This window comes from Rana temporaria, chromosome 5 (genome assembly GCF_905171775.1).
Source record: "Rana temporaria chromosome 5, aRanTem1.1, whole genome shotgun sequence".
NCBI classification, from domain to species: Eukaryota; Metazoa; Chordata; class Amphibia; order Anura; family Ranidae; genus Rana; species Rana temporaria.
Genome location: NC_053493.1, coordinates 400,727,845 through 400,752,352, shown reverse-complemented (window position 1 = coordinate 400,752,352; position 24,508 = coordinate 400,727,845). Strand labels below are relative to the sequence as shown.

General features: G+C 43.0%; 1 protein-coding gene across 2 annotated transcripts in view; it reads right to left on the bottom strand.

Annotated features, from left to right (window-relative positions):
* Positions 1-24,508, bottom strand: part of PHF20L1 (PHD finger protein 20 like 1) — a 199,330-nt gene that overhangs the window by 16,809 nt on the left and 158,013 nt on the right. For both annotated transcript variants that reach the window (XM_040354986.1, XM_040354987.1), the window contains 6 exons: positions 17,387-17,599; positions 14,762-14,821; positions 14,529-14,633; positions 8,592-8,756; positions 7,057-7,238; positions 3,420-3,519 (listed from right to left, as the gene is read on the bottom strand). In XM_040354986.1, the coding sequence (XP_040210920.1) occupies positions 3,420-3,519; positions 7,057-7,238; positions 8,592-8,756; positions 14,529-14,633; positions 14,762-14,821; positions 17,387-17,599 (825 nt within the window). The remainder of the gene's footprint in view (positions 1-3,419; positions 3,520-7,056; positions 7,239-8,591; positions 8,757-14,528; positions 14,634-14,761; positions 14,822-17,386; positions 17,600-24,508) is intronic.

Here is a 24,508-nt window from a genome sequence, read left to right as displayed (position 1 = left end):
AATCGCAACTGGACGCATTCAATTCTATTTTTTCTATTTGCACTAAACCGAGTGCAACGAAATTACAGCTGAACGCGGTGTGTGAATGGGGCCATAGGAAAGCATTGTGTTCTTTTAGCTGCGGTAGAAAACTAAAAAATTTGCGGCTAAAAGCACCATTCTATCCGTCCATGTGAAAAGGACCTAATAAACGTAAATGAAATGAAGGGAGGCAATGACAGATCGGGTGGATTCCATTTAGCATTTTTGGACCCAAACAAAACATTTAAAGCCTTGAGTTCTAAGATGAGGCAAGTGTCCCTCTATGGGTTTGGCAACTGTGTATATGCCAGAGTAAAGCTTATGAGTGTGTTCTGCCACAGCAACTGGGACGATGACAGTTTGATCCAGAAAGACAGAGGGCTACCTGGAGATCTGCTAAGCTGTGTGGTGACACAGGAAAGTTGTAAGTTAGAAACTGGAAGAGGGGGGCTGGGAGCAAAACTCTAGCTTGTAGCCCCTGGAAACCACCTCCTCCAACTGAGCATCTGAAAATCAAACTGTCCAAGTGTCCACAAAAGCTAAGAGACATCACCCCCAAAAGGAAAATGGGGGTGCACCACCATGCCAAAGAAGATTTGCGTAGAGAGTTTGGGGGACTTTGAGTTCCAGACCTTGCAGGAGTGGATGAAAAATAACTTCTTACCCTCAAGCAAGAGATGAGCATTCACAGATTGTGCTGTAGGGTTTCTTTGGCTGAGGGAGATAGGTGTTCCTGCTACCAGTAGCATCCTATATGTTGGCGTCCAGAGTAGATCCGAAGGCCATGTGAAGCAAGCGCTTCTTAGAATACAGATAGAAGACGCATGCAGGAGACCTCCGGCTGCCTCTCACAACTGTAGCATAGAGCTGCAACCACTTGCTACAAATGTTTTCTGAGCAATGAAGCAAAGTATTGACCAAATTCCATTTAGACTTTGACCAGTCAACCAGAATTTGTAAAACCAAAGAAACAGCCAAGACAAAATCAAGAGCAGGCCCTGCCAGCGAAACAGAGCTCTGGAGAGGGATACCAACTGCTTCTTGTAAAAGACAAGAACACTGGAATAGGTCATTGTTTGGTTAAGGCGAAACATTGCCGGATATATAGTGGGGGCAGACTGCTTTCTAACAAAGTCCTCTTTAACCACTTAAGGACCCGCTCACGACTATATACGTCCTGTTTTTAAAGATGGATATCTCGGTAACGGCAGCAGCTGCTGCCACAACCGAGATATCCATCTTTTCCTTGAGCGGTCCTGTAAACCATAACGGTGGTCTCTGCGGCGGATTCACCGCAAGATCACCATTATCAGTGGCGGGAAAGGGGGCCCCCCCTCCCGGCGATCGGGTGCTGTCTACTGCTTGCTGTGGATGCGAGTGAGGGCAAGATGGCCCCCACCCGTCCCCATAGCAGGGCGGAATTGACGTCAAAACGTCACTTCCGCCCAAGTCTAAATATGAAATGTGAGGTCTTTTTGACCCCAGATGTCATATTTAAGAGGACCTGTCATGCTTTTTTCTATTACAAGGGATGTTTACATTCCTTGTAATAGGAATAAAAGTGATCCATTTTTTTCAGTGTATAAACTAATAAAATAAATAAAAATAAATAAGAAAACCCCCAAAACATTTTTTAAAGCACCCCGTCCCGACGAGCTCGCGCGCAGAAGCGACCGCATACGAAAACGGTGTTCAAACCACACAAGTGAGGTATCATTGCGATCGTTAGAGCGAGAGCAATAATTCTAGCCCTAGACCTCCTCTGTAACTCAAAAGATGCAACCTATAGAATTTTTTAAACGTCGCCTATGGAGATTTTTAAGGGTAAAAGTTTGACGCCATTCCACGAGCGGGTGCAATTTTGAAGCGTGACATGTTGGGTATCATTTTACTCAGCGTAACATTATCTTTCACAATGTATAAAAAAATTGGGCTAACTTTACTTTTGTCTTATTTTTTAATTAAAAAAGTGATTTTTTTCCAAAAAAAGTGCGCTTATAAGACCGCTGTGCAAATATGATGTGACAAAAAGTATTGCAATGACCGCCATTTTATTCTCTAGGGTGTTAGAAAAAATATATATATACCGTATTTATCAGGGTATAGCGCGCACCCGCGTATAGCGTGCACCCCCAACCTAGAAGGGACATTTTAGAAAAAAATAAAAATACTTACAGTTTGAATGCCCCTCGTTGGTGTCTTGCCAGGCGTCCATCGGCGGCCTTGTCCGGTGTTCATCTGCGGCCTCGGTGGTGTCCTCCCACGCTGTCTCTCAGTCGAATCCCTGCTTCCCGCACTGAGTTTGAACTGCGCCGCCAACATATACCGAGCGCAGTACACTCGGGCACGTTCGGCCACGCTCAGCTTCTCACGCATAAAGGCTAGGAGGCGTCACAGAGCGTGACCGCGAGCGAAGCCGAGCCTGGCCGAATGTACCTGAGTGTACTGCGCTCTGTATATGTCGGCGGCGCAGTTCAAACTCAGTGCGGGAAGCGGGTATCGGCGTATATCGCGCACCCACGATTTTGCCCTGATTTTAAGGGCAAAAAAGTGCGCGGTATACGCCGATAAATACGGTAATGTTTGGGGGTTTTAAGTAATTTTCAAGCAAAAAAAACTGTTTTAGTCTTGTAAACGCCAAATCTAAAAAACAGCCAAGGTCCTTAAGTGGTTAAATAGATACAAGTGCTTGGGAGAAGCAAATATCTTATCCGGGTTTTCAACTCTCCATAGAGAAAGACTTGGAACAACCAGTGCTACGGAAATGTCTCGATGGTCTTAAGGGCTTTAAAGGACCCAAGAGTTGGGAATAGCACTTGTTATCAGAACGAGATCTAAAAAAGCGCCTTATGGGAAACCCAGTGCCCAAAAGTCACCTCATAGCTAGAACTACAATATCCATTCCAGCTGGGTCTGGACGCGGGACTGTAAACACTAGGATATTCCATCGATTTAATGGACAGCTACTTTTTTGGACGAGGCTCATCACACCTTTCTCAAGGCTACAGACATCCAGCAACATAGTGATTAAAACCCCCAAAAAATAACCTTATCCCCCAGTTACACCCATTAGCACCCAAAAGTGTCAACACACATATATGAAATAAGACATAAAAACACAAATAAGGCATCCACAAATAACAAAGGAAGAGCCTATGTAACACAGCAAAGTAGCAACGGATGTCCAGAATAAACTTACCTATCCAGGGGACTAAGAGTTACAACAAGCCCTACAGGATCCAAGTCAGAATCCCAAAACCCAGAACATATCAGAACCACCATTATATTGAATAAGGGACACAGAAGTGACATCATGTTGTGGCATTATACATATATTTGCCAGAGTTCAGATGGTAGCAAAACAAGCACCTAATAAGAGTAATATATGTGTTTCTTACCTGGTGGGTCACTGCAAACATAGCAGATATATTGCTCAGGAATACTGTCTTCTAGGAGGCCCATACACACACTGTGCTGCCAACAAAGGCATTCTTCACACTGCAGAATAAGCCATCAATCACTTGGTCAATCATTCAGGACAATAGATAACTCCCCTTTGTTTTTAATCAAATGAAATCATGGATATGTGTAAAATTTAAAACTTCAAATGGATAAAAACACAATTTATAATTTTCTCTTTTTTCTTTCAGACCATTGTGCTGTTCGTATAAGTAGTGGTTTCTCTGCATCCCCTGCTGAGTCACAACTAGAGCTCTCCTCCAATCAGCAGAGTGTGTAAGCTTTGAGGATTGAAGTGCTATATTTCTGACTCAGCAGGAAAAAGTAGGGGGATGCCAGACCTCTGCAGAGAGACCACTGCTTCCACAGAGCAAGAGACCTTTTGTACTAGGGCTGTGGCTGCTTTACAAACTAAACCAACAGTAAAACGTTGAACACTGACTGTACCTGGAATGCAATTACAACATATAAAATTAAAGGTCAGTTGGGCTTTAAAGAGGAAGTAAACCCTGATGGGGTTTTACTTCCTCTATGTCGCCCTACAAAGGTAAAGCATAATGGGCTACGATGCATCGCATAGCAGGTAAGTGTCACATAATGGGCTACGATGCGATGCATAGTAGGCCATTATGTGACACTTACCTGCAGTAGAAGCCCGCGATGTCGCCGTCTTCCTCCATGGCAGCGAGCGTCCATCTTCACCCCTCTTCTTCCGGGGTGTGTGAACTCTGGCTCTGTGACTGTCCGGAGTCACGTGACTTCACTCCCCCGCATGTGCGTGGGAGTCGCCTTTAACGGCATGACCCCGGCACAGCGTGCCCTTTTAAAGTGGAGGTTCGCCCGAAAAGTAAATTTTTAACATTAGATTGATGCTCATTTTGTGAAGGGGAATCGGGTAGTTTTTTTTAAATCAAAGCCGTACTTACCGTTTTAGAGAGCGATCTTCTCCGCCGCTTCCGGGTATGGGCTGCGGGACTGGGCGTTCCTATTTGATTTACAGGCTTCCGACGGTCGCATACATCACGTCACGATTTTCCAAAAGTAGCCGAACGTCGGTGCGCAGGCGCCGTATAGAGCCGCACCGACGTTCGGCTACTCGTGACGCGATGTATGCGACCGTCGGAAGCTTGTCAATCAAATAGGAACGCCCAGTCCCGAAGACCATACCCGGAAGCGGCGGAGAAGATCGCTCTCTAAAACGGTAAGTACTGCTTCGATTTTAAAAAAAACTACCCGATTCTCCTTGACAAAATGAGCCTCAATCTAATGTTCAAAAAAAAATTCGGGTGAACTCCCGCTTTAAGACGGCATCGTTCTGGGAAATTGCAAATATCTCCGAGACCGTATAGGTCTCGGAGATATTGCAAGCACCTACAGGTAAGCCTTAATCTAGGCTTACCTGTAGGTGTAACTTGTCCCCGAGGGTTTACAACCACTTTAAATATTTGCAAACTTTTTATAAGTGAATGATCTTTCATGTCATTTTTATCATTATTGGTATACAATCTTCCTTTTAGTCCTCGTTCACACCATGGTGCAAAGACGTCATCTTTTTTGCACGTGTTATGCAAGGGCACAAAAAAAAATGTGTTCTCTATGTGCTCTGAATACATAACGCTGGTATAACGTGTGGATTTTTTTTGCAGGGGGAAAAAAAAAAAACTGACATGACATTAACATTGGTGTGAATAGGGCACATAACTGACACGCATGGAAACTGATGTCGGTTCTCCCACCAGTTTTCATACACGTATGGTGTAAACAAGCCCTTAAAGCAGAGCTCCAGCCCCCCTCATTTAAAAATTCAAAGTTAGCAGCTACAAATACTGTAGCGGCTGACTTTTAATATTAGGACACTTACCTGTTTAGGGGTCCCGCAGGGTTTAGGACACTTACCTGTTCAATCAGCTGTCGAGTGCTGCCGTCGTCATTTCATGTAAGCCGGTAGTGAAGCTTTGTGGCTTCACACCTGGTTCCCTACTGCGTAATCGTCAAACGCGTTGCGGTTTCTGAATGGCTCGGTGGTAGGGTTGCCACATCATCCCTTTAATCCAGGACACATAATAATTACACAGGTTCTGAGGTGGATTTAATGCAGATAAGGCAACAAGTGAGTTTAATTACCACCTTAATCACCCACAGAACCTGTGTAATTAATATGTGTCCTGGATTAAAGGAATGATGCGGCAACCCTACCCGGCGGTGGGGGAAGGAGGGGGGGGCAGAACTTCCTGTGGCGAGATCTCCTGAGAGTGGGGATGGGTACTTGTCAAAAACAGGTACCCCCCCTGAAAGGTGCCAAATGTGGCAGCAGATAAGCAGAGCTTCTTCTTTTTGAGTGGAACTCCACTTTAAAAAAAGCATTCCATAAAGGGTGCTTCTTACACACACTTATAGTCTTGGGAGATCTAGAGTAAGATTTAGTAATGTCCCTTCTGTGCTGCTCGCTGTTCTCCTTTCTCGAAGCTCTGACATAAGGAGCAAAGCCCAAGATGGCTACCCCCATACAGAGACCCAGTGCAGAACGAGACACGGAAAGTCAGAAATGGGGAAAGATCAGCCGTAGAAAGACAACAGGGAATACTGGAGGCTAGTGCTTTGCCCTCTACCTTCCGTTTTGGGGCATATCATTCAGATTTCAGTTCTTTAGGAATAATAACTCTTTATGGAACAAAGCCAAGTGTGTTCCTAGAGAATTCTGGGCTTTAAGACACGCCAGCAGCTGCTCATGTTGGACTGCCCATCTCTAAGGCAGTGATGGTGAACCTTGGCACCCCCAGAAATGTTGGAACTACATTTCCCATGATGCTCAACTACACTGCAGAGTGCATGAGCATCATGCGAAATGTGGTTCCAAAACATCTGGGGTGCCAAGGTTCTCCATCACTGCTCTAAGGGGTCCCCTACAGAGGTGCAAGGAACTAGTGAAAGAAAGTTGGTTGTGCCCCTCCTCTGAATCATTTAACTATGTTTTAAATTGAGGTCAGCATTAGGGGAAGAAATAATAATATTGTAACAGAAGTTAAACAAAGAAAGCTACCAGTTTGCCAACATCTAGCACACCAATTCTAGGTATGCAATACATTTGTAATGATCTTTACAATCAGCAGGGAGCATGATAATAAGAACTTTGTATTAAGTACTATAAGGACAACTGTATTGTTAAAATAGGACAGCCTGGTAGTAGCTGCTCATGTGAAGTCTGACTCTCTCTAAATGATACTCCACATGGGGATAAAGGAACTAAAAACAGGATAGCAGATGTTTTCCTCCTCCAACTTACCGGTAGTTAGCTGTGTGCTGTGTGTTGTGAATAGAGCTGAGCAGTAAGAGATTAAATAAAATCACTATACAGATATAAAGAAAAGCATTCCTAAAAACTTGCAGTCATCAGATTCTAAAGCTTTTCCTACTGCAAGTATTTATAGAAAATGTATGTGCGATATTTCATATTCAGCTGAGAGTAATCTTTGGTCTTTTCGCAAAAAAATGAAAACCAGATTTTTTGGGTTACTGCTTTTCGTTCACTATCATTACCTCTTGACGCCTTATAAAATGTTTCTGAAAGAGGCCCACCTGAATCATGAAGCCGTTCTCTTCGTCCATCTCACACACACATCGGACAATCTCACTGATGGCATCCTCCTCATCCTGAGATTCATCAAAGTTAGTGGAGTCAAACTCTAGATTGTACTCATCTCCACTTAGGATAAGACTCTCTGTGGAGGAGTCATCGAGAAAGTCCATCTCTGAGAAGCCTGCACAAAAGCAAAAAAAAAAAAAGTATCATTACACCTGCTAAGGACTAAATCAAAACTATTTTATCTTGTAATGACCACTTTATATTCAAAAGTACAACAGTGTGCGCGTGTGTGGTGTGCGTGTTGTGTGTATGTGTGTGTTTTTTTGTGTGTTATGTGTGTTTGGTATGGGTTGGTGTGTTATGTGTGTGGTCTTTGTGTGTTGTGTGTGTGGTATGGGTGTGTGTATGTTGTGTGTGGTATAGGTGTGTGTGGTATGTTGTGTGTGTTATGGGTGTGTGTGTTATGGGTGTGTGTATGTTGTGTGTGGTATGCTGTGTGTGGTATAGGTGTGTGTGTGGTATGGGGGTGTGTATGTTGTGTGTGGTATAGGTGTGTGTGGTATGTTGTGTGTGTTATGGGTGTGTGTGTTATGGGTGTGTGTATGTTGTGTGTGGTATAGGTGTGTGTGATATGCTGTGTGTGGTATAGGTGTGTGTGGTATGGGGGTGTGTATGTTGTGTGTGGTATGTTGTGTGTGGTGTGTGTGTGTGTGCGTATCCGCCATAACATTATGACTACTGACAAATAAAATGAACACCACTGATTATTTTAGGTTGTCCCTGAGGTTGATGTGCTGAAAGCATGCCTCAGACCGTTGCTACAACGGTAAGGGAGACCACAAAGTAAGGGAGACCACAAAGTAAGGGACCCCCCCCCCCCTGGCGAGCCTGTGCTCGGGGAGTTCAACCCCCGGAGCCCCCCCCCCCCCCATTCTCCCTCTGCTACCCTTGACCGCTCCTTCTTTCCTTCTCTTTCTCTGTCCTTAGTTCTGACTTTCTACCCTCTGGAATAGTACACATCCCCTTTTAGGGGGTCTTTCTTGAAATAAAGAGAAAATGTGGGGACCGGTCGCGTGATCCGGATACTTTGCTATAAATTGACACAGTTGTTACTTTTCGTTTGTTGTATACCCAATCTATCACGTGTGCTGTGTGTATGGTTGTACCATATCGGCCTGCGCGGCCTTGTTCCTGTTTACAAATAAAAAAAAATGAAAAAAATATATATATTTTTATGGGTGGAACTCCGCTTTAGGTAAAGTTTTCTTCTGGAATTCGGTAGCTGCAACCCCCCTTCAAGATTAAGTCCACATACTCTGGCCTAATGTGTGATTTGAGTTTTACATGCCTGCTCTAGAATATGCACCTTCTGCTCCTCCTGAGAAAATTTGGTGTTCAAAGCTAAACCAAGGGATGGAATCCTCCAACCCCAGTTGAAAAAGACATCCTTGCAAGGATCAGAGTACAATTTTTTGACAAGAAAAATAAATCAGGTGTTGTCAAATATCTAAGCTGGAGTTATACATACTTTCCCCAGTGAGGTCAACAGACAGGATTGCCCGTGGGAACTGGCAAGAGGTATTCTTTATTGTCAAGGCGTTATTCAGCGTTATGGTGCTGGAGGTGGACAGAGAAACTGGAGATGAGCTTCGCTCCAACAAGTCCAGGGCGTTCTCTTCAGGAACAGGATAATCTGCCAACATGAACAACAAAACGCATTAATACAGGAATAAAAAAATAAAAATAAATTACCTTAAAATAAAAAAAGTGAAAGTGTGTTAAGAGGAAAAAATAAAGGATTATTTAAAGTAATATTAAAAAGGTTTTTTTTTTTTTGTTTTAAAATAACAAACATGTTATACTTACCTGCTCTGTGTAATGGTTTTGCACAGAGCAGCCCCAATCCTTCTCTTCTTGGGTCCTTCACCGGCGCTCCTGACTCTGCCTCCACCACCAAGTGCCGCACTACAAGCCACTTGCTAAGGGGGCACTCATGCATGCTTGCTCCTGAGCCCAGCTGTGTGTGTCCATAAAGTGGAGTTCCACCCCTAAAGTGGAACTTCCGCTTATCGGACCCCTCCCCCCCTCCGGTGCCACAATTGTCACCTTTCAGGGGGGACAGAATACCTCCGGGCCAGCTTTCACTATACTCCCAGGGCTCTGACACAGCTGCTACTCTGCCCACCCTTCCCTTCTGTTCACAGAAGACTTTGTATTTTGTGAATGTGTTCACATACATACAAAACGCTCTGTGATTGGGCAGGAAGGGGGGAGTGCGCACTCTCAGAATAGGATCGAACCTCTGCCACACACCCGTGGATGTAAAATTGCAACATCTGCTTATTATATTAAGGTCCCCCCCCCCCATCATGAATGGCAGCTTTAACGTAAAAAAAAAAGAACTGTAAGAAGGGGGGGGGGGGGGGGTCATTAACCCCTTCACGCCCAAGGGTAAAACAGATGTTAATGCTGAAGCACAATTTTGAAAACACTGGAGGTGTTAGTAAAACCGTACATATATGACTTTGTGCATCCAGGCGGATTATACCTGTCCCAAAATGGTAAAAAAAAAAAAAAAAAAAAAAATGTTTTCAAATTTAGCTGTATATTTCTTGTTACTACTATAACCCAATACAAATTCTTCTGCTCCAGACGATCACAGTGATACCACATATGTGTAGGTTAGTTGTTGTTTGTACCAGTAGTACAGCCCAAATACAATAGTGTGCATTTTGCTTTTTTTTTTTCTTATTCTACCTAAACACACCAACACTACTAATTTAAAAAAATGCTTTTTTTTTTTTTTTATTTAAATATAACGACAATGACCTATGGCCCTTACTTGACCTAAACACTAACCGTGGCACTGACCTCGATATTTTTTTTTTATCATTATTCATTTATTTTTACTCTCTCTGTATCTCTCGCTCCTTGCAATGAATCTCTCCTCTCCATTCACAGAGAAAAACACGGGCTTCACAGTCGCTGCGATAGGGATATCGCAGCGATAGATGGACCTGGAAACTGGAGTTTCAGGTACCAATCGTTAGTACGGGACCCAGGGCTCCTGCTGAGACCCCGATCCTTGTGCTGAGAGCACACTGTGTGGTGCGCACCCGATGCAGTGTCATATTCTGCTCCCTAGCGCAGAATGCTGCGTAAGTCACGTGGAGGCCAACTGCGCATGCACAATGCGTTCCAACGGCAAATGCGATGCGTTCCAGGGGATTTACGACACTACCCTTCAGTGAACCATCACAATTTGTCACGGAAGTGACGAGGAACCATACACAGAGCGGCGGGGGGGCGGGAGAGAAAGAGACATACAGATGTAACGCAAACCATACACAGAGCGGGGGGGCGGGAGAGAAAGAGACATACAGATGTAATGAGAACCATACTGTATCTGCATGTCTCTTTATCTCTCCCCCGCTCCGTGTATTGTTCTCATTATATCTGCATGTCTCTTTTTTCCCGCCCCCCCCCCCCCTTTGTATGGTTCTCATTACATCTGTATTTCTTTCTGTCCGACCCTCCCCTCTTTGTATGGTTCTCATTACATCTGTATGTCTTTCTCTCCGGCCCCCCCCCCCCCCCCCCGCTCTGTGTATGTTTCCTCGTCACTTCCGTCACGGTAGTGTCGTGAATCCCCTGGAACGCATCGCATTTGGCGTTGGAACGCATTGCGCATGTGCAGTTCGACGCCACGTGACTTAGGCTGCATTCTGCGATAGGGAGCAAACGGTGACACTACATCGGCACAAAGACAGATGTGCATATATGAGGCCCCATGGAAAAAAGCCCAGTCCAGTGAGGACACATACAGTTAGATCCATATATATTTTGACACAGGCACAATTTTTGTTTTTTCAGGTTTCTGGATATTTTGACATTCATATTTATATCATGGAGCTTCAAGGGAACCATTGCAAGGATGTATGTATACGTATTTACAGGACTTTATATATTTTGTGATATGATGAAATAAGGGCCCCCGCTTATATTTTAAAAGGATTTTTTTTCTAACTCATGGAAACTATTGAATGTCTCCAGGTGAAATTATCCTTTTGTTTTGTAAAGCATCTTAAAGGGGTTGTAAATGAAAACTTTTTTTCCCTAAATAGCTTCCTTTACCTTAGTGCAGTCCTCCTTCACTTACCTCATTATTCCATTTTGCTTTTAAATGTCCTTATTTCTTCTGAGAAATCCTCACTTCCTGTTCTTCTGACTAACTCAACACAGTAATGCAAGGCTTTCTCCCTGGTGTGGAGAAAGCCTCTTAAGGGGGGAGGGGGCGAGCAGGCAAGTCAGGAGCCAGGACACTCTCTACTTTGCAAATAGAGAAAGGAGCTGTGTGTTAGTGGGCGTCCTGACACTCCTGCTCGCCCCCTCCCCCCTCAAGAGGAAGAAAGCCTTGCATTACGGTGGTGAGTTACAGACAGAAGAACAGGAAGTGAGAATTTCTCAGAAGAAATAAGGACATTTAAAAGCAAAATGGAAGGATGAGGTAAGTGAAGGAGGACTGCACTAAGGTAAAAAAAGCTATTTAGGGGGAAAAAAATTCCTTTACAACCCCTTTAACAGGTGTAGAGGCTGCATCTCACCAGGGGGCCCTGAACATGCTAACGTGGGAACAGGTTGGGCCGGGGATCAAAGGGGTCGTTTATTACATGGACAGAAAAGCACCAGAAGTTTTTAGACCTGGGTATGGTAGGCAAAGAGGCTTGAGATGCAGCCAATCAGAATTTGATGCAACTCTGAACCAATAGTGTTGCTTCATTTGTTGAATGGTGGAGGAGGAATATAAAATAGGTGAGAAAGCAGGAGTTAGGCCAGTTTTGGCTCCAGACCATCGAGACGAAACATGGTTACGCAAGATCTCTGTAATGTATTGCCTTATCTCTATTTACTTTTCCCTAACTTTCTTCTATCTCAAGATTTTGTCTAAGATCAATTACTTCTCTTTTTCTTCTGTAACTTTTCCTTTCCTACAACTTGTCCTGATATACTGCTGTTTCCATTATAGCAATATTCCTATTTGTATTATTGTGTATCATCAGTAACATCTTTGTTTTAAAGGTGGAATAATTTATGTTATTGTTCCTAATAATCGGATTAATACAAGTTTCTTTTCTGTATAAATAAATGTAATTGTTTTCTCTTTTCGCACCGTTATTGTTTGTTTTTAATTCTTATATAGACAGACGGTTTTTAATCACTTACGTGAGGTATAAACATTTCCAACTCACAGGTATTTACCAAGACATATTCAAGCTATAGTTATATATATGGATATGGCCTGAAAGTGCATACTCTCAGGTTTAATTTGAGGGTATGAACATCCAAATCGGAGGAAGGGTTTAGAAATTACAGCTCTTAATAATAGCCCCCCCCCCTTTTTACAAGTGAAGCAAAGTAGGTGGACAATTGAATCAAAAGCCGTTTCATGGCCAGGTGTGGGCTACTATTTAATTAACCAGGTAAAACGTCTGTAGTTGATTCTAAGAGTGGTATTTGCATCTTGGAATCTATTGCTGTGAACCTACATCACACGTTCAAAGGAGCGGTCTATGCAAGGGAAACATGCCATTGTAAGGCTTTAAAAATTAAACCAATCCATTAGAGAGATAGCAGCAACATTAGGAGTGGCCAAATCAACAGTTTGGTACATTCTGAGGAAAGAAGAACACATTGGTGAGCTCAGCAACATAAAAAGGCATGGAGGTCAATGGAAGACATCTAAAAAAGCCAGACCAGTTCTGGAAAAGCACTCTTTGGACTGATGAAACCAAGATTAATCTGTACCAGAATGACAGGAAGAAAAAAATGTGGTGAATGCTTGGAACAGCTCATAATCCAAAGCACACAGTGTCATCTGTGGTCACATGGTGGAAGCAGTGTGATGGCATGGGCATGCATGGTTTCCAGTGGCACTGGGTCATTGGCATTTATTCATGATGTGACAGAAGACAGAAGCAGCCGGATGAATTCTTCAGTGTTTAGAGATATACTGTGAGCCCAGATTCAGCCAAATGGAGAAAAGTTGATTGGAAGGCACTTCACAGTATAGATGGACAATGATCCAAAACACACTGCAAAAGTAACCCAGGAGCTTTTGAAGAAAAAGAAGTGGAATATTCTGCAATGGCCGAATCAATCACCTGATCTCAACCCAATTAAGCATTAATTTCACTAGCTGAAGGCAAAACTAAAGGCAGAAAAAGCCCCCAAAGAACTGATGACAGCTGCAGTTAGAGCCTGGCAAAGCATCAGAAAGGAGGAAACCCAGTCTTTCGTAATGTCCATGGGCTCCAGACTTCAAGCAGTCATTGCCAGTAAAGGATTCTCAACAAAATATTAAAAATTAACATTTTATTTATGATTGTCCAATTACATTGAAAATGGGGGGACTGTGTATAAAAATGGTTGCAGTTCCTAAAATTTGTACTTGATATTTATGTTCAACCCCTTGAAATAAAGCTGAAAATCTGCACTTCAAATTCATTTGGATTATTTCTGTGACAGAACCAACTGTCATTGTGCGTTTTGGAGGGGGCTGTGGGCTGGTCTCCTAACCAAAGACTTTGGCCCAGAAGAGACAGAGACTTGGGGACAAAATGTAATGTAATGCTCCATGCCTTCAACACCCCCCCCCCCTTGATACTGTGTTTAATTGTGTTGGGTAATGGCACATAGAAAAAGGTCTGGAGACACCTCCCAGCAGGGGATGTGTAAGGAGGGGCTGCCTGCTTATCATAATCCCTTGGTGTGTTTCAATCATTGTCGTTTGAATATACAAGTGTTGCGTTTCCATTAATTCTTCCTTTTCCCCTACCCCCTCTATGACAAGACTAAGGGGAGTGTCCCTGTGTTTAAAAGTGTATGTTTGGTACTTAATAAAGAGTTTATGCTCTGCATGTTTAACCCTCAAAACCTGCGTGGTTTGTCTCGTGATTGAGGGGTTAAGGGCTGGTTATGGCGAGTCCACAGGCTGTGGGTGCGTTTGGAGGACAGGAGACACAGGTCTGGCGGAGGTTCCAATATGGGGTATCTGAAATCCGTCACAGTTTCGGTCGAATTTTATTCTAGTGGCATACAGAGCCGAAAGAATAAAAATGATGCCCGTGCCCAAATATATATGGACCTAACTGTATATGCGTACTGTCTGCGTGAAGGGGTTAAGTATACTTGCCTATCTTTTTTGCTCACGGTGCCTAGGAAAGAGTAACAGCATCATCTTTCCAGAGAGATCTCCGGGAATACTCAATAGCCCAAATTTCCAGAGAATACGCTCCTGCACTGCGCTGGAGTGTCTGCTTACAAGATTTTGGCTACTTGGCATTCTCTGTGGGAAGGATGTTGGTATCACACCCTTTTTTCAAAACTCAGCTATTATTAATGGGGAGGGGCAGTGATATATTAAGCCTACAGTCTTACTATTTAGTCAGCTATAAAAAGAGCATACCGTGTCTGCTTTTCTTTTTCTTCTTTTTTTTCTTCTTTTGCTTTGATTTAGAGTGCTCCTTGTCTTTCTTTTCTTTCCGCTCCTTATCTTTATCTTTCTTCTTACCTGTGAAGGTGTTGGGAGTAATCATCAGAAATCAATTTCAACCCAGAACCAAATGGTCTCATATCCGTTATTGATACATAACAAATATCAGCTGTCTTTGAAAAAGGACAGAAAAAAATAGGGGTTACCAGATGATGAGGATGACTTGTCTTCAGTCTTTCCTTTCTTTTCTGACTTTGTAAGTCCATCTTGTAAAAAAAAAAAAAAAAAAAAAGCTTATGTCTAAAATGTAAAATCCACTTGTACAGAAGTAACTGCATTATCCATAGACTGCACTTTTTTCCCCCAAATGGGTTATGCTTAGTGTTTTTTTTTCCGCATTATTTGGTATATTTGGTTTATTATTTGGTTTTGGTAATTTGTGTACTTATGTTTTTCTTTCCTTCCTTTGTAGTTTACTTTATTGAATTAGGAGTTTCATAATACTATGCAGTTCTGATGAAGCCGGTGTCCCCTTGAAACACGTAGACCAACTTACAATCTACCCAAGAGTTTGGGACATCGATGGTGGGCGTCCCATATCGTTGCCGTTACCCAGGGAGTTCCTTGGCATACATGTTTGTGTTAAGAGTTAGTTGATCTGTTTTAACCAGTTGCCGGCCTCCCTATAGTACTATTACTGCTGGAGTATACGCTATCCTGCATTTCTGGGTATCGGGAACAAGTGTGCACCACCAGAAGCTCACTCCCGCTGTGATTATAGACAGCAGGAGTCGATCGGCGGGTTCCGGGGATCTGATGTCCGTTGGCACCTGCTGACTGTTCAGGACACAGGCAGAACAGCGTGCCTATGTAAACAAGGCAGATCGCCGGTCAGTAAGGTATTGATCCTGTGTTCCTACAAAGCTGGGACACAGATCTATGCCTTGCCCTAGTACAAGCACCTCCCCCCACTAAAACATCAGCTAGGCACACAGTTAGCCCTTTGATTAACGCTCATGTTAACCCCTTCCCAGCCAGTGTCATCAGTACAGTGACAGCACATATTTTTTTTTAGCACTAATCACTGTATAAGTGTCACTGGTGCCCAAAAAAGTGTCAGTGTCCAATTTGTCTGCCGCAATATTGCAGTTCTACTACAAGTTGCTGATCGCCGCCATTACTAGTAAAAAATAAAAATTCCATAAATATATCCCATAGTGTGTAGAGGCTGCCCCGGCGAAGCGTATCTGAGATACGCTACGCCGCCGTAACTTACTTTTTTTGTTTTGAATCCTGGAAGAATTTGCGCCATAAGTTACGGCGGCGTAGTGTACCTCTCGCGGCGTAACGGCGCCTAATTAAAATCGGCGAGTAGGGGGCGTGTTTCATTTAAATGAAGCGTGCGCCCCCGCGCCAAACAAAATGACGTTGCAAGGACGTCATTGGTTTTGACGTGGACGTAAATTACGTCCATCCCGATTCATGGACGACTTACGCAAACGAAAAAAAGCATTTCAAATTTAAACGCGGGAACGACGGCCATACTTAACATGGCAGGTTTAACTATACGCCACAACACAGCAGCTTTAACTATACGCCGGAAAAAGCCGACTAGAGACGACGTAAAAGAATGCGACGGCCACTCGTACGTTCGTGGATCGTCGGAAATAGCCAATTTGCATACCCGACGCGGATTACGACCGGAACGCCACCCAGCGGACGCCAAAGAATTGCATCTTAGATCCGAAGGCGTACGAAGACCTGTCTAACCCAGATGCCGTTGTATCTTGTTTTGAGGATTCAAAACAAAGATACGACGCGGGAAATTTGAAAGTACGCCGGCGTATCACTAGATACGCCGGCGTACTCGCTTTGTGGATCTGCCCCTATAACTTTAGTACAAACCAATCAATATATGCTTATTAGGATTTTTTCCCCCAAAACATGTAGCAGAATACGTATTGGCCTAAATTGATGAAGACATTTTTTATGAGATAAGTTTTATAGCAGAAAGTAAAAAATATGTTTTTTTGTTTTTTTTCCAAAATCGTCAGTCAATTTTAGTATATAGCAAAAATATAAAAAAAATGCTGAGGTGATCAAATACCACCAAAATAAAGCTCTATTTGTGGGAAAAAATAGGGATTTTTATTTTTATTTCGGCACGACCATGCAATTGTCAGTTAAATTAACACAGTGTTGTATCGCCAAAAAAAAAAAGACAAAGGGCGGGGGGAGGGGGAATCTGATGTGGTTAAGCAACTAAGATTTGTAATAAAGATTATTTTTTTTTAAATAATATTTTGTATCTGTTCCCATATACATATTTAAAGCCCCACTTTACAATACTAGATTTTCTCTTTATTTTGTTCATAAACGGGATGATGTCTCTGAGAACCTAATACTAGATTATGTTGGGCTCCCTATCTCTGGTACGTACAGATATTTATTTTATTCACCGCTGCATGGCCTGCGTCTAGAACAGGGCTAAGCAGCAGTGGGTCACATGCCCTGCTGACATTGCTTTAGCTTTTTTAGGCCCTGTCAATCAAGCATCTGATTCGTCCCGCAGGCGTTGCATGGCCCAGTTCTCCCCACATTATTTATCTGTACGTTTGTTTTGTTTTTTGCTATATTTATGTGGGTTTTCTCCAAGTGTTTTGCTTTCCAATCACAAACCAAAAACCTACTGACATATTCTGGCTCTACTGTGGGTTTATGCGCATAGTAAAGGACTTGAGGCAGGACAATAATGAAAGTTCAATGTTCTCTACACACAGAAAGCGACAGTACAGTATAAAAGGAAGATAATTAAATACAACACAATTTACCGGCTTCTGAATGTTTCTCCTTGTCATTCACTTTCTTAATAATTTTATCCTGTATATTTTCGGTGAGTTTTTCCACTGTGGCAGGAATCGGTTTCTCAGTCACTTCTGCACTTGTAACAGCTGGAGGCTTTTTCTTCTTATTGGCCTTGGCCGGCTTCAAGTGGTTTGGCAAAGCCATGCCTGAGTGCAATGGATGTACAATGGGTGTAGGAGCTGGAGGAAGAAAAACAGTAGAATACCATACATTTAATAGCATATCGGATTATAATTTACCAATTGAAAAGGATTAAAGAGTCACTAAACCCACATCATAAAGAACGATCAATAAATGGTGTATTACATGTTCATACTACCTCTGAAATTAGTTTTCTGTATTCTGCAAAAAACCCGGTTGATCCTGCTGCTCTCTATCTCCCCCTTCTGTCCATGTCCCCAATTCAGCTAGGGATTTAGCAGCTCTGCACATGCTCATTTTTTAGTGAGTTTCTATGCTGAGCATTTCCTCCCCATCACATCTGAGCAGCCCATGTGACTATAGAGTCACACATGTTGGTGTATACACAGTGGTAAATGACAGTCCAATCCCTCCCTCCTCCATGCCCACTAACCAGCTAAACACAATTCCTCCCAATAACACCAGCGATGGGGCACAATTCCTACCAATGAAACCAACAATGGTGCACAATGCCTCCCAATGACACCAGCGATGGGGCACAATTCCTCCCAATGACCCCAACAATGGGGCACAATTCCTCCTAATGACCCCAACGGGGCAGAATTTCTATCAATGATGGGGTACAATTCCTCCCAATGACACCAACAACGGTGCACAATTCCTAAAAATGACACTAACACTGGTGCACAATGCCTCCCAATGACACCAACGATGGGGCACAATTCCTCCCAATGACACCAACAATGGGGCACAATTCCTCCCAATGACACCAACGACGGGGCACAATTCCTCCAACTCAAACAAATAAGGAGGCATTATTTTTCCCCCTGATGTCAGGACATTTTCTATTCCCAATAGCCACAGTCCAGCCCCCCTAAAGTCTGAAGGACAGTAAACTGGACCTTTGTTTAGATAGTTTGGAGATCCCTGCTCTACAGGGTAGTTGCAATGGGAGTTAGAGAGGGGGTGGGAGCAGATTTAAGATTATTGCAGTGGGGTTCTTCCATAACCTACAGGGTTATGGTCCCTGCATAGGTCTTGATAATGTCAGAGGGTTTTGGACCACCTGAATGCAGAGAAGAAGCTGTGGCTTAGCAGCCAAGCGAAGCCTGCAGAAGTGGAGGTTCAGGTAATTAAAAGTGCTTTACCGGTCGACACTTAAGGTTTTAGTGCCGGCTGCAGCACAGGAATATGCCCCCTTTTTGCAGACACTTTGTTTGTAACAGTGTCTCTTGAAAGACTGTAGAGCGCAGTGTAGTGAGGTAGGAGAAACAGCAAGTCACAAAGGAAATCAGAGCCTGAAATTATAAGCCAATACAAAAACTTACATGTACAAATAAACTAATTTCAAATTATATAAATATTTTTTTTTTTTAAACATAACTACGAACACCTAATTACATTCTACTGAAATTTTTTACAAAGACTATAGTTGCCCTTAAGAAAAGAATCAAATAATTACTGGTGCGACAATATTCAAATAAAACCAAATATGGTAAAAAACTATTCATAAATAATCAATTCATATATGAGAAAGTGCTATACCCAATTCATAGCATATTAAAGTGCTATAGTGTTATAGTGTCCATCCAAAAAAGTCCAAATATGTATAACAAATGTAACTCAATCCGTTGTGCTTCAGAAAAAAAGGGCCCAAGCTGTAAACTTCAAAAAAAACATCAGGCGCTTTTTTTTTTTTTTTTTTTAACATTTAAGGCACTGGGCACTTTTGTTCTGCCTATGTACTGAATGATTAGCGGGTGTTGGCGGACATTGGGCCCGCGGGACCCGCTGATCAGCTCTCACACTCGTGCCCAATACCCAGAAGTGTAGGATCACGTATATATAGCACAGCGCGGCTGCCATGTAGCAGTAAATGTGCTATTGGGCGATTGGCAAGTGATTAACCACTTCCCTACACGCCCATTGTCAAATGACGTCCGCAGGAGGGATTTCCCATCCTGGGCGAGCGTCATATGACGTCCTGGGCTTCCCGGCCGCCTAGGGGGCGCAAGCCCGCGGTGTCACTCAGGAGGTGATGCGGGTGCGGCGATGTCCACCAGGCACCCGCGATTGCTGGTAATAGAGCCAGGGACGTGGATCTGTGTGTGTAAACACACAGATCCACGTCCTGTCAGGTGAGAGGAGACCAATGGTGTGTTTCCAGTACAGAGGAACACCGATCGGTCTCCTCCCCTTGTAAAATCCCCTCCCCCTACAGTTAGAATCACTCCCTAGGTAACACATTTAACCCCTTGATCGCCGCTTAGTGTTAACTCCTTCCCCGCCAGTGACATTTATACAGTAATCAGTGCATTTTTATAGCACTGTATAAATGTGAATGATCCCAAAATAGTGTCAAAAGTGTCCAATCTGTCCGCCGCAACGTCACAGTCGCAATAAAAATTGCAGATCGCCGCCATTACTAGTAAAAAGAATGCACAAAATGCATGAAGGTTAAAAAAAACCTTCAGCCTTTATAACCACTTCTAGCATACACCGTTGTGAAGGCTGAATTTTGCCTACACAGGGGTTCCATGCACCTGATTGCAGGCAGTCCTATTCATATCAAATGGGACACAGCAGTTGCTCAGAAAGAGCTACTGCTCCCAACTTGACATGTCCCCAAACTCACGTTGTCTGCGTTCAGGGGCACGCACCCGCACTCACGCGGATGTCAAATTCAGAGCAGTGGCTGTATCGGTGCCGACACTGTGTTCCAATTAACATGAATAGAGCTAGCTGCCTGCATGCAGACGCATGGAACCGCTGTGCATCTTGTGCAGGCAAAACACGACCCACACGAGTATACACTCAAGTACATCCATGTAAAACGAGGCCTAGCAGACAGGGGCTGCCATAAAATGGTAAGCGCTAAAATTAGGCTTGGTTAAAAGCCAACCAGAGCATAAAATATTGTATTCTAGTAACTGTATGAGAAGATCACTCTAGAATCACCCTGTTTGAATTCTCTGGTTGTCCAGCAATCATTTCTGGACAACTAGAGCATGGACTGGAGTGAACTTCTTATACAGTTTCTAGAATACAGTACAATTTTTGCTTTGGAAATTACCGACCATCTACCAGCGACACCATGTAACTCAATGTTTCTCCCCACCCCCCCTTTCGCTATCTATATCTTTGAAAGCACCAGGCTTTGCAAATTACAAGATGTAGTAAAATGCTGCGATACCATAAGCTGCATGATGTCGCTGGTAACCAGCACACAGTCTCCAATTTGGATTGCTGGACAACCGCAGCAAGTGCTGTGCATTTATCAAAGCAAATTTGTTATATGGTTGTTGTTTATAGCTCAGAATCATTCTGGAGGTCCTTCCACTTTAAAGATTGCACATCTATGGAAATAAAGCGTAATGAGACGACAGCCTTGGAAAATATTTAGCAGGGACTGCATGCTCATCGTTACGACTGCCAGCAGCTGAGACAGGCCACATTCTCAGAGAAGCTCATCAAGTGCTGTCCGTCTTGGCACTGAGACTATAGATAATTGTGCTCACATGCTGCTGGCATGATGCTTTATAAAGAAATATTGCAGATGTGTCTAAGCTTTGCTCCTCTACCCTTCCTAATACAGACTACAGCAGTGACAGAAGGGCTCTTCTCAGTTTTAGATCATTATCTGTAATAAAGTCATTGTACCACTGATAGGATTGTCCCTAGCAGCAGATTCATTAAGACAATGAACAGGCGTCATTATATTGGTAAAAAAAAGATTAAAAGACAAATAGAACTGCTGGTGACTGGGGCCGACTGCGTTCTTATATCATTGCTAGGAAACAGACACCACTCTTGCTATTAGAGAACTTGAAATCCCAGCATGCCCTGCATCGCCTGACACTGAAGGGCCTTAAAGGCACGGCAACCTCAACATGTCTTTTGCCTAACAGTGAAATGTACTTACCTTCTTCCCCTCAATGTGCTTTTTAAAACACACTCATAGCCAGATTCAGGTAGCTTTACGCCGGCGTATCAGTAGATACGCTGACGTAACTCTGAATCTACGCCGTCCTAAATTTAAGCGTATTCTGGAAACCAGATACGCTTAAATTAGGCTAAGATACGAGCGGCGTAAGTCTCCTACGCCGTCGTATCTTAGGGTGCAATATTTAGGCTGACCGCTAGGTGGCGCTTCCGTTGAGTTCGGTGTAGAATATGTAAATGACTAGATACGCCGATTCAGAAACGTACGTGCGCCCGGCACATTTTTTTTTTTACGTCGTTTGCGTACGCCTTTTTCCGGCGTAAAGTTAGTCGAACAAATAGCTGGCCTAGTCAATGTTAAGTATGGCCGTCGTTCCCACGTCGAAATTTGAAATTTTACGTCGTTTGCTGCGTAAGTTGTCCGTGAATGGGGCTGGACGTAATTTACGTTCACGTCGAAACCAGTACGTCCTTGCGGCATACTTTGGAGCAATGCGCACTGGGATATGTACACGGACGGCGCATGCGCCGTTCGTAAAAAAACGTCAATCACGTCGGGTCACCACCATTTACATAAAACACGCCCCCCTCATCCTCATTTGAATTAGGCACGCTTACGCCGGCCCCATTTACGCTATGCTGCCGTAACTTAGGAGGCAAGTGCTTTGTGAATACAGCACTTGCCTTTCTGACTTACGGCGGCGTAGCGTAAATACGATACGCTACGCCGCCTGAAAGATGCGCCGCCGTACCTGAATCTGGCTATCAGAGTTCATGGCAATGTCTTTATTCTCCATACTTACCACATTCTTTATTTTTAAGCTCAACACAGAGACGGAAAAATAATAGTAAGTGCTTTAAAAAAAAAAAAAAAAAAAGCACTACTATAGGGGAAAAATATTGCATTCTTGTAACTGCGTGGGATGAATACCTGTAATAATAGTATTCAGTCAATGATAGTATTTTATTTCATGTGCTTTTTTTTATATTTTTCTCCATGTTTTCATACAGACCAGGCTGTCCAGCAAAAGTACAGGGGGGAGAGGTTGAGCACTGCTGAGGTGCTTACAACAGTCAGCTTTTATTGATAAGGTTTGTACCTTTTTTCCAAAAGATAAAAAAAATAAAATATATTAAAAAAAGCATTAAAAAGGCACTGAGTTTATAAGTAGTTTTTTTCTTTTCTTTTGCTTACTTAAAAGCAGAGTTCCACCCGCTTGTGTATAGCTAACCCACCCTGCAGAACTCTCCTACAATCCCTCTTCTCTCTCCCAGGTTCTCTTCTTGCCTTCGATATCCTTTAATTCCTGTCTCCCCTCTAGCATATATCAACAGGCAGACAGATACACTGTCAGTCTGTAGAAGACCTGCATGGCACCCGCAATTTACTGATTGTGGGTGCGAAGCTTTCCAGGCTCTTACAAAAAAAAATGTAAATGCACATTTTTTAACCTGCAAAAAAAAAATGTGCATTTATTATTTTTCGTTTTTAAAACTGAACTTCTTTCACTCATAGTTAATGTTTGGCTGAAGCCATTTATTATCAATCAAATGTGTTTACTCTTTTTAAATCATAACCACAACAGAAACTACCCAAATAACCCTGATCAAATGTTTACATACCCTGGTGATTTTGGCCTGATGACATGCACACAAGTTGACACAAATGGGTTTAAATGGCTATTAAAAAGGTAACCATCCTCATCTGTGATCTGTTTGCTTGTTATTAGTGTGTGTGTGTGTGTGTGTGTGTGTGTATAAAAGGTCAGTGAGTTTCTGGACTCCTGACAGACCCTTGCATCTTTCATCCAGTGCTGCACTGACATTTCTGGATTCTGAGTCATAGGGAAAGCAAAATTATCATCAAAGGATCTGCGGGAAAGGTAGTTTAACTGTATAAAAAAGGGAAAAGGATATAAAAAGATATTCAAGGAATTGAGAATGCCAATCAGCAGTATTCAAACTCTAATCAAGATGTGGAAAATGAGGGGTTCTGTTGAAACCAAACCACGGTCAGGTAGACCAACTAAAATTTCAGCTTCAACTGCCAGGAAAAATGTTCAGGATGCAAAGAAAAACCCACAAATAACTTCAGGTGAAATACGGGACTCTCTGAAACATGTGGTGTGCTGTTTCAAGACGCACACGAAGGAGGCACTTAAAGAAAGATGAGCTGCATGGGCGAGTCACCAGAAGAAAGCCATTACTACACAAATGCCACAAAGTATCCCACTTGCAATACGCCAAACAGCACAGAGGCAAGCCTCAAACCTTTTGGCACAAAGTTGGTTGGAGTGATGAGACCAAAATTGAGTCAACAATGCCTATGATGAAAGGTCCACCATTCCTACTGTGAAACACGGAGGCGAATCGTTGATGTTTTGGGGATGTATGAGCTACAAAGGCACAGGAAATTTGGTCAAAATTTATGGCAAGATGAATGCAGTATGTTATCAAAAAATACTGAAGGAACATTTGCATTAATCAGCCAGGAAGCTGCGCATGGGACGTACTCGGACATTCAAACATGACAATGATCCAAAACACAAGGCCAAGTCGACCTGTCATTGGCTACAGCAGACTAAAGTGAAGGTTCTGGAGTGGTCATCTCAGTCTCCTGACCTCAATATCATTGAGCCCCTCTGTGGAGATCTCAAACGTGCCGTTCATGCAAAACAGCCCAAGAATTTACATGAACTGGAGGCTTTTTGCCAAGAGGAATGGGCAGCTTTACCATTTGAGAAGATAAAAAGTCTCATCCACAAATACTACAAAAGACTTCAAGCTGTCATTGATGTTAAAGGGGGCAATACACGTTATTAAGAACTGGGGTATGTAAACTTTAATTGGGGTCATTTGGGTAGTTTATGTTGCCATTATGATTTAACCCTCCTCTTATGTTAGCTTTCTGTTACTATCCATGATGTTAACGGGTCGGTTTTGACCCGTGTCTTAAATCAGCCATAAAATACCCTCTGAACAATTATTTATCATCCAATTTGTTT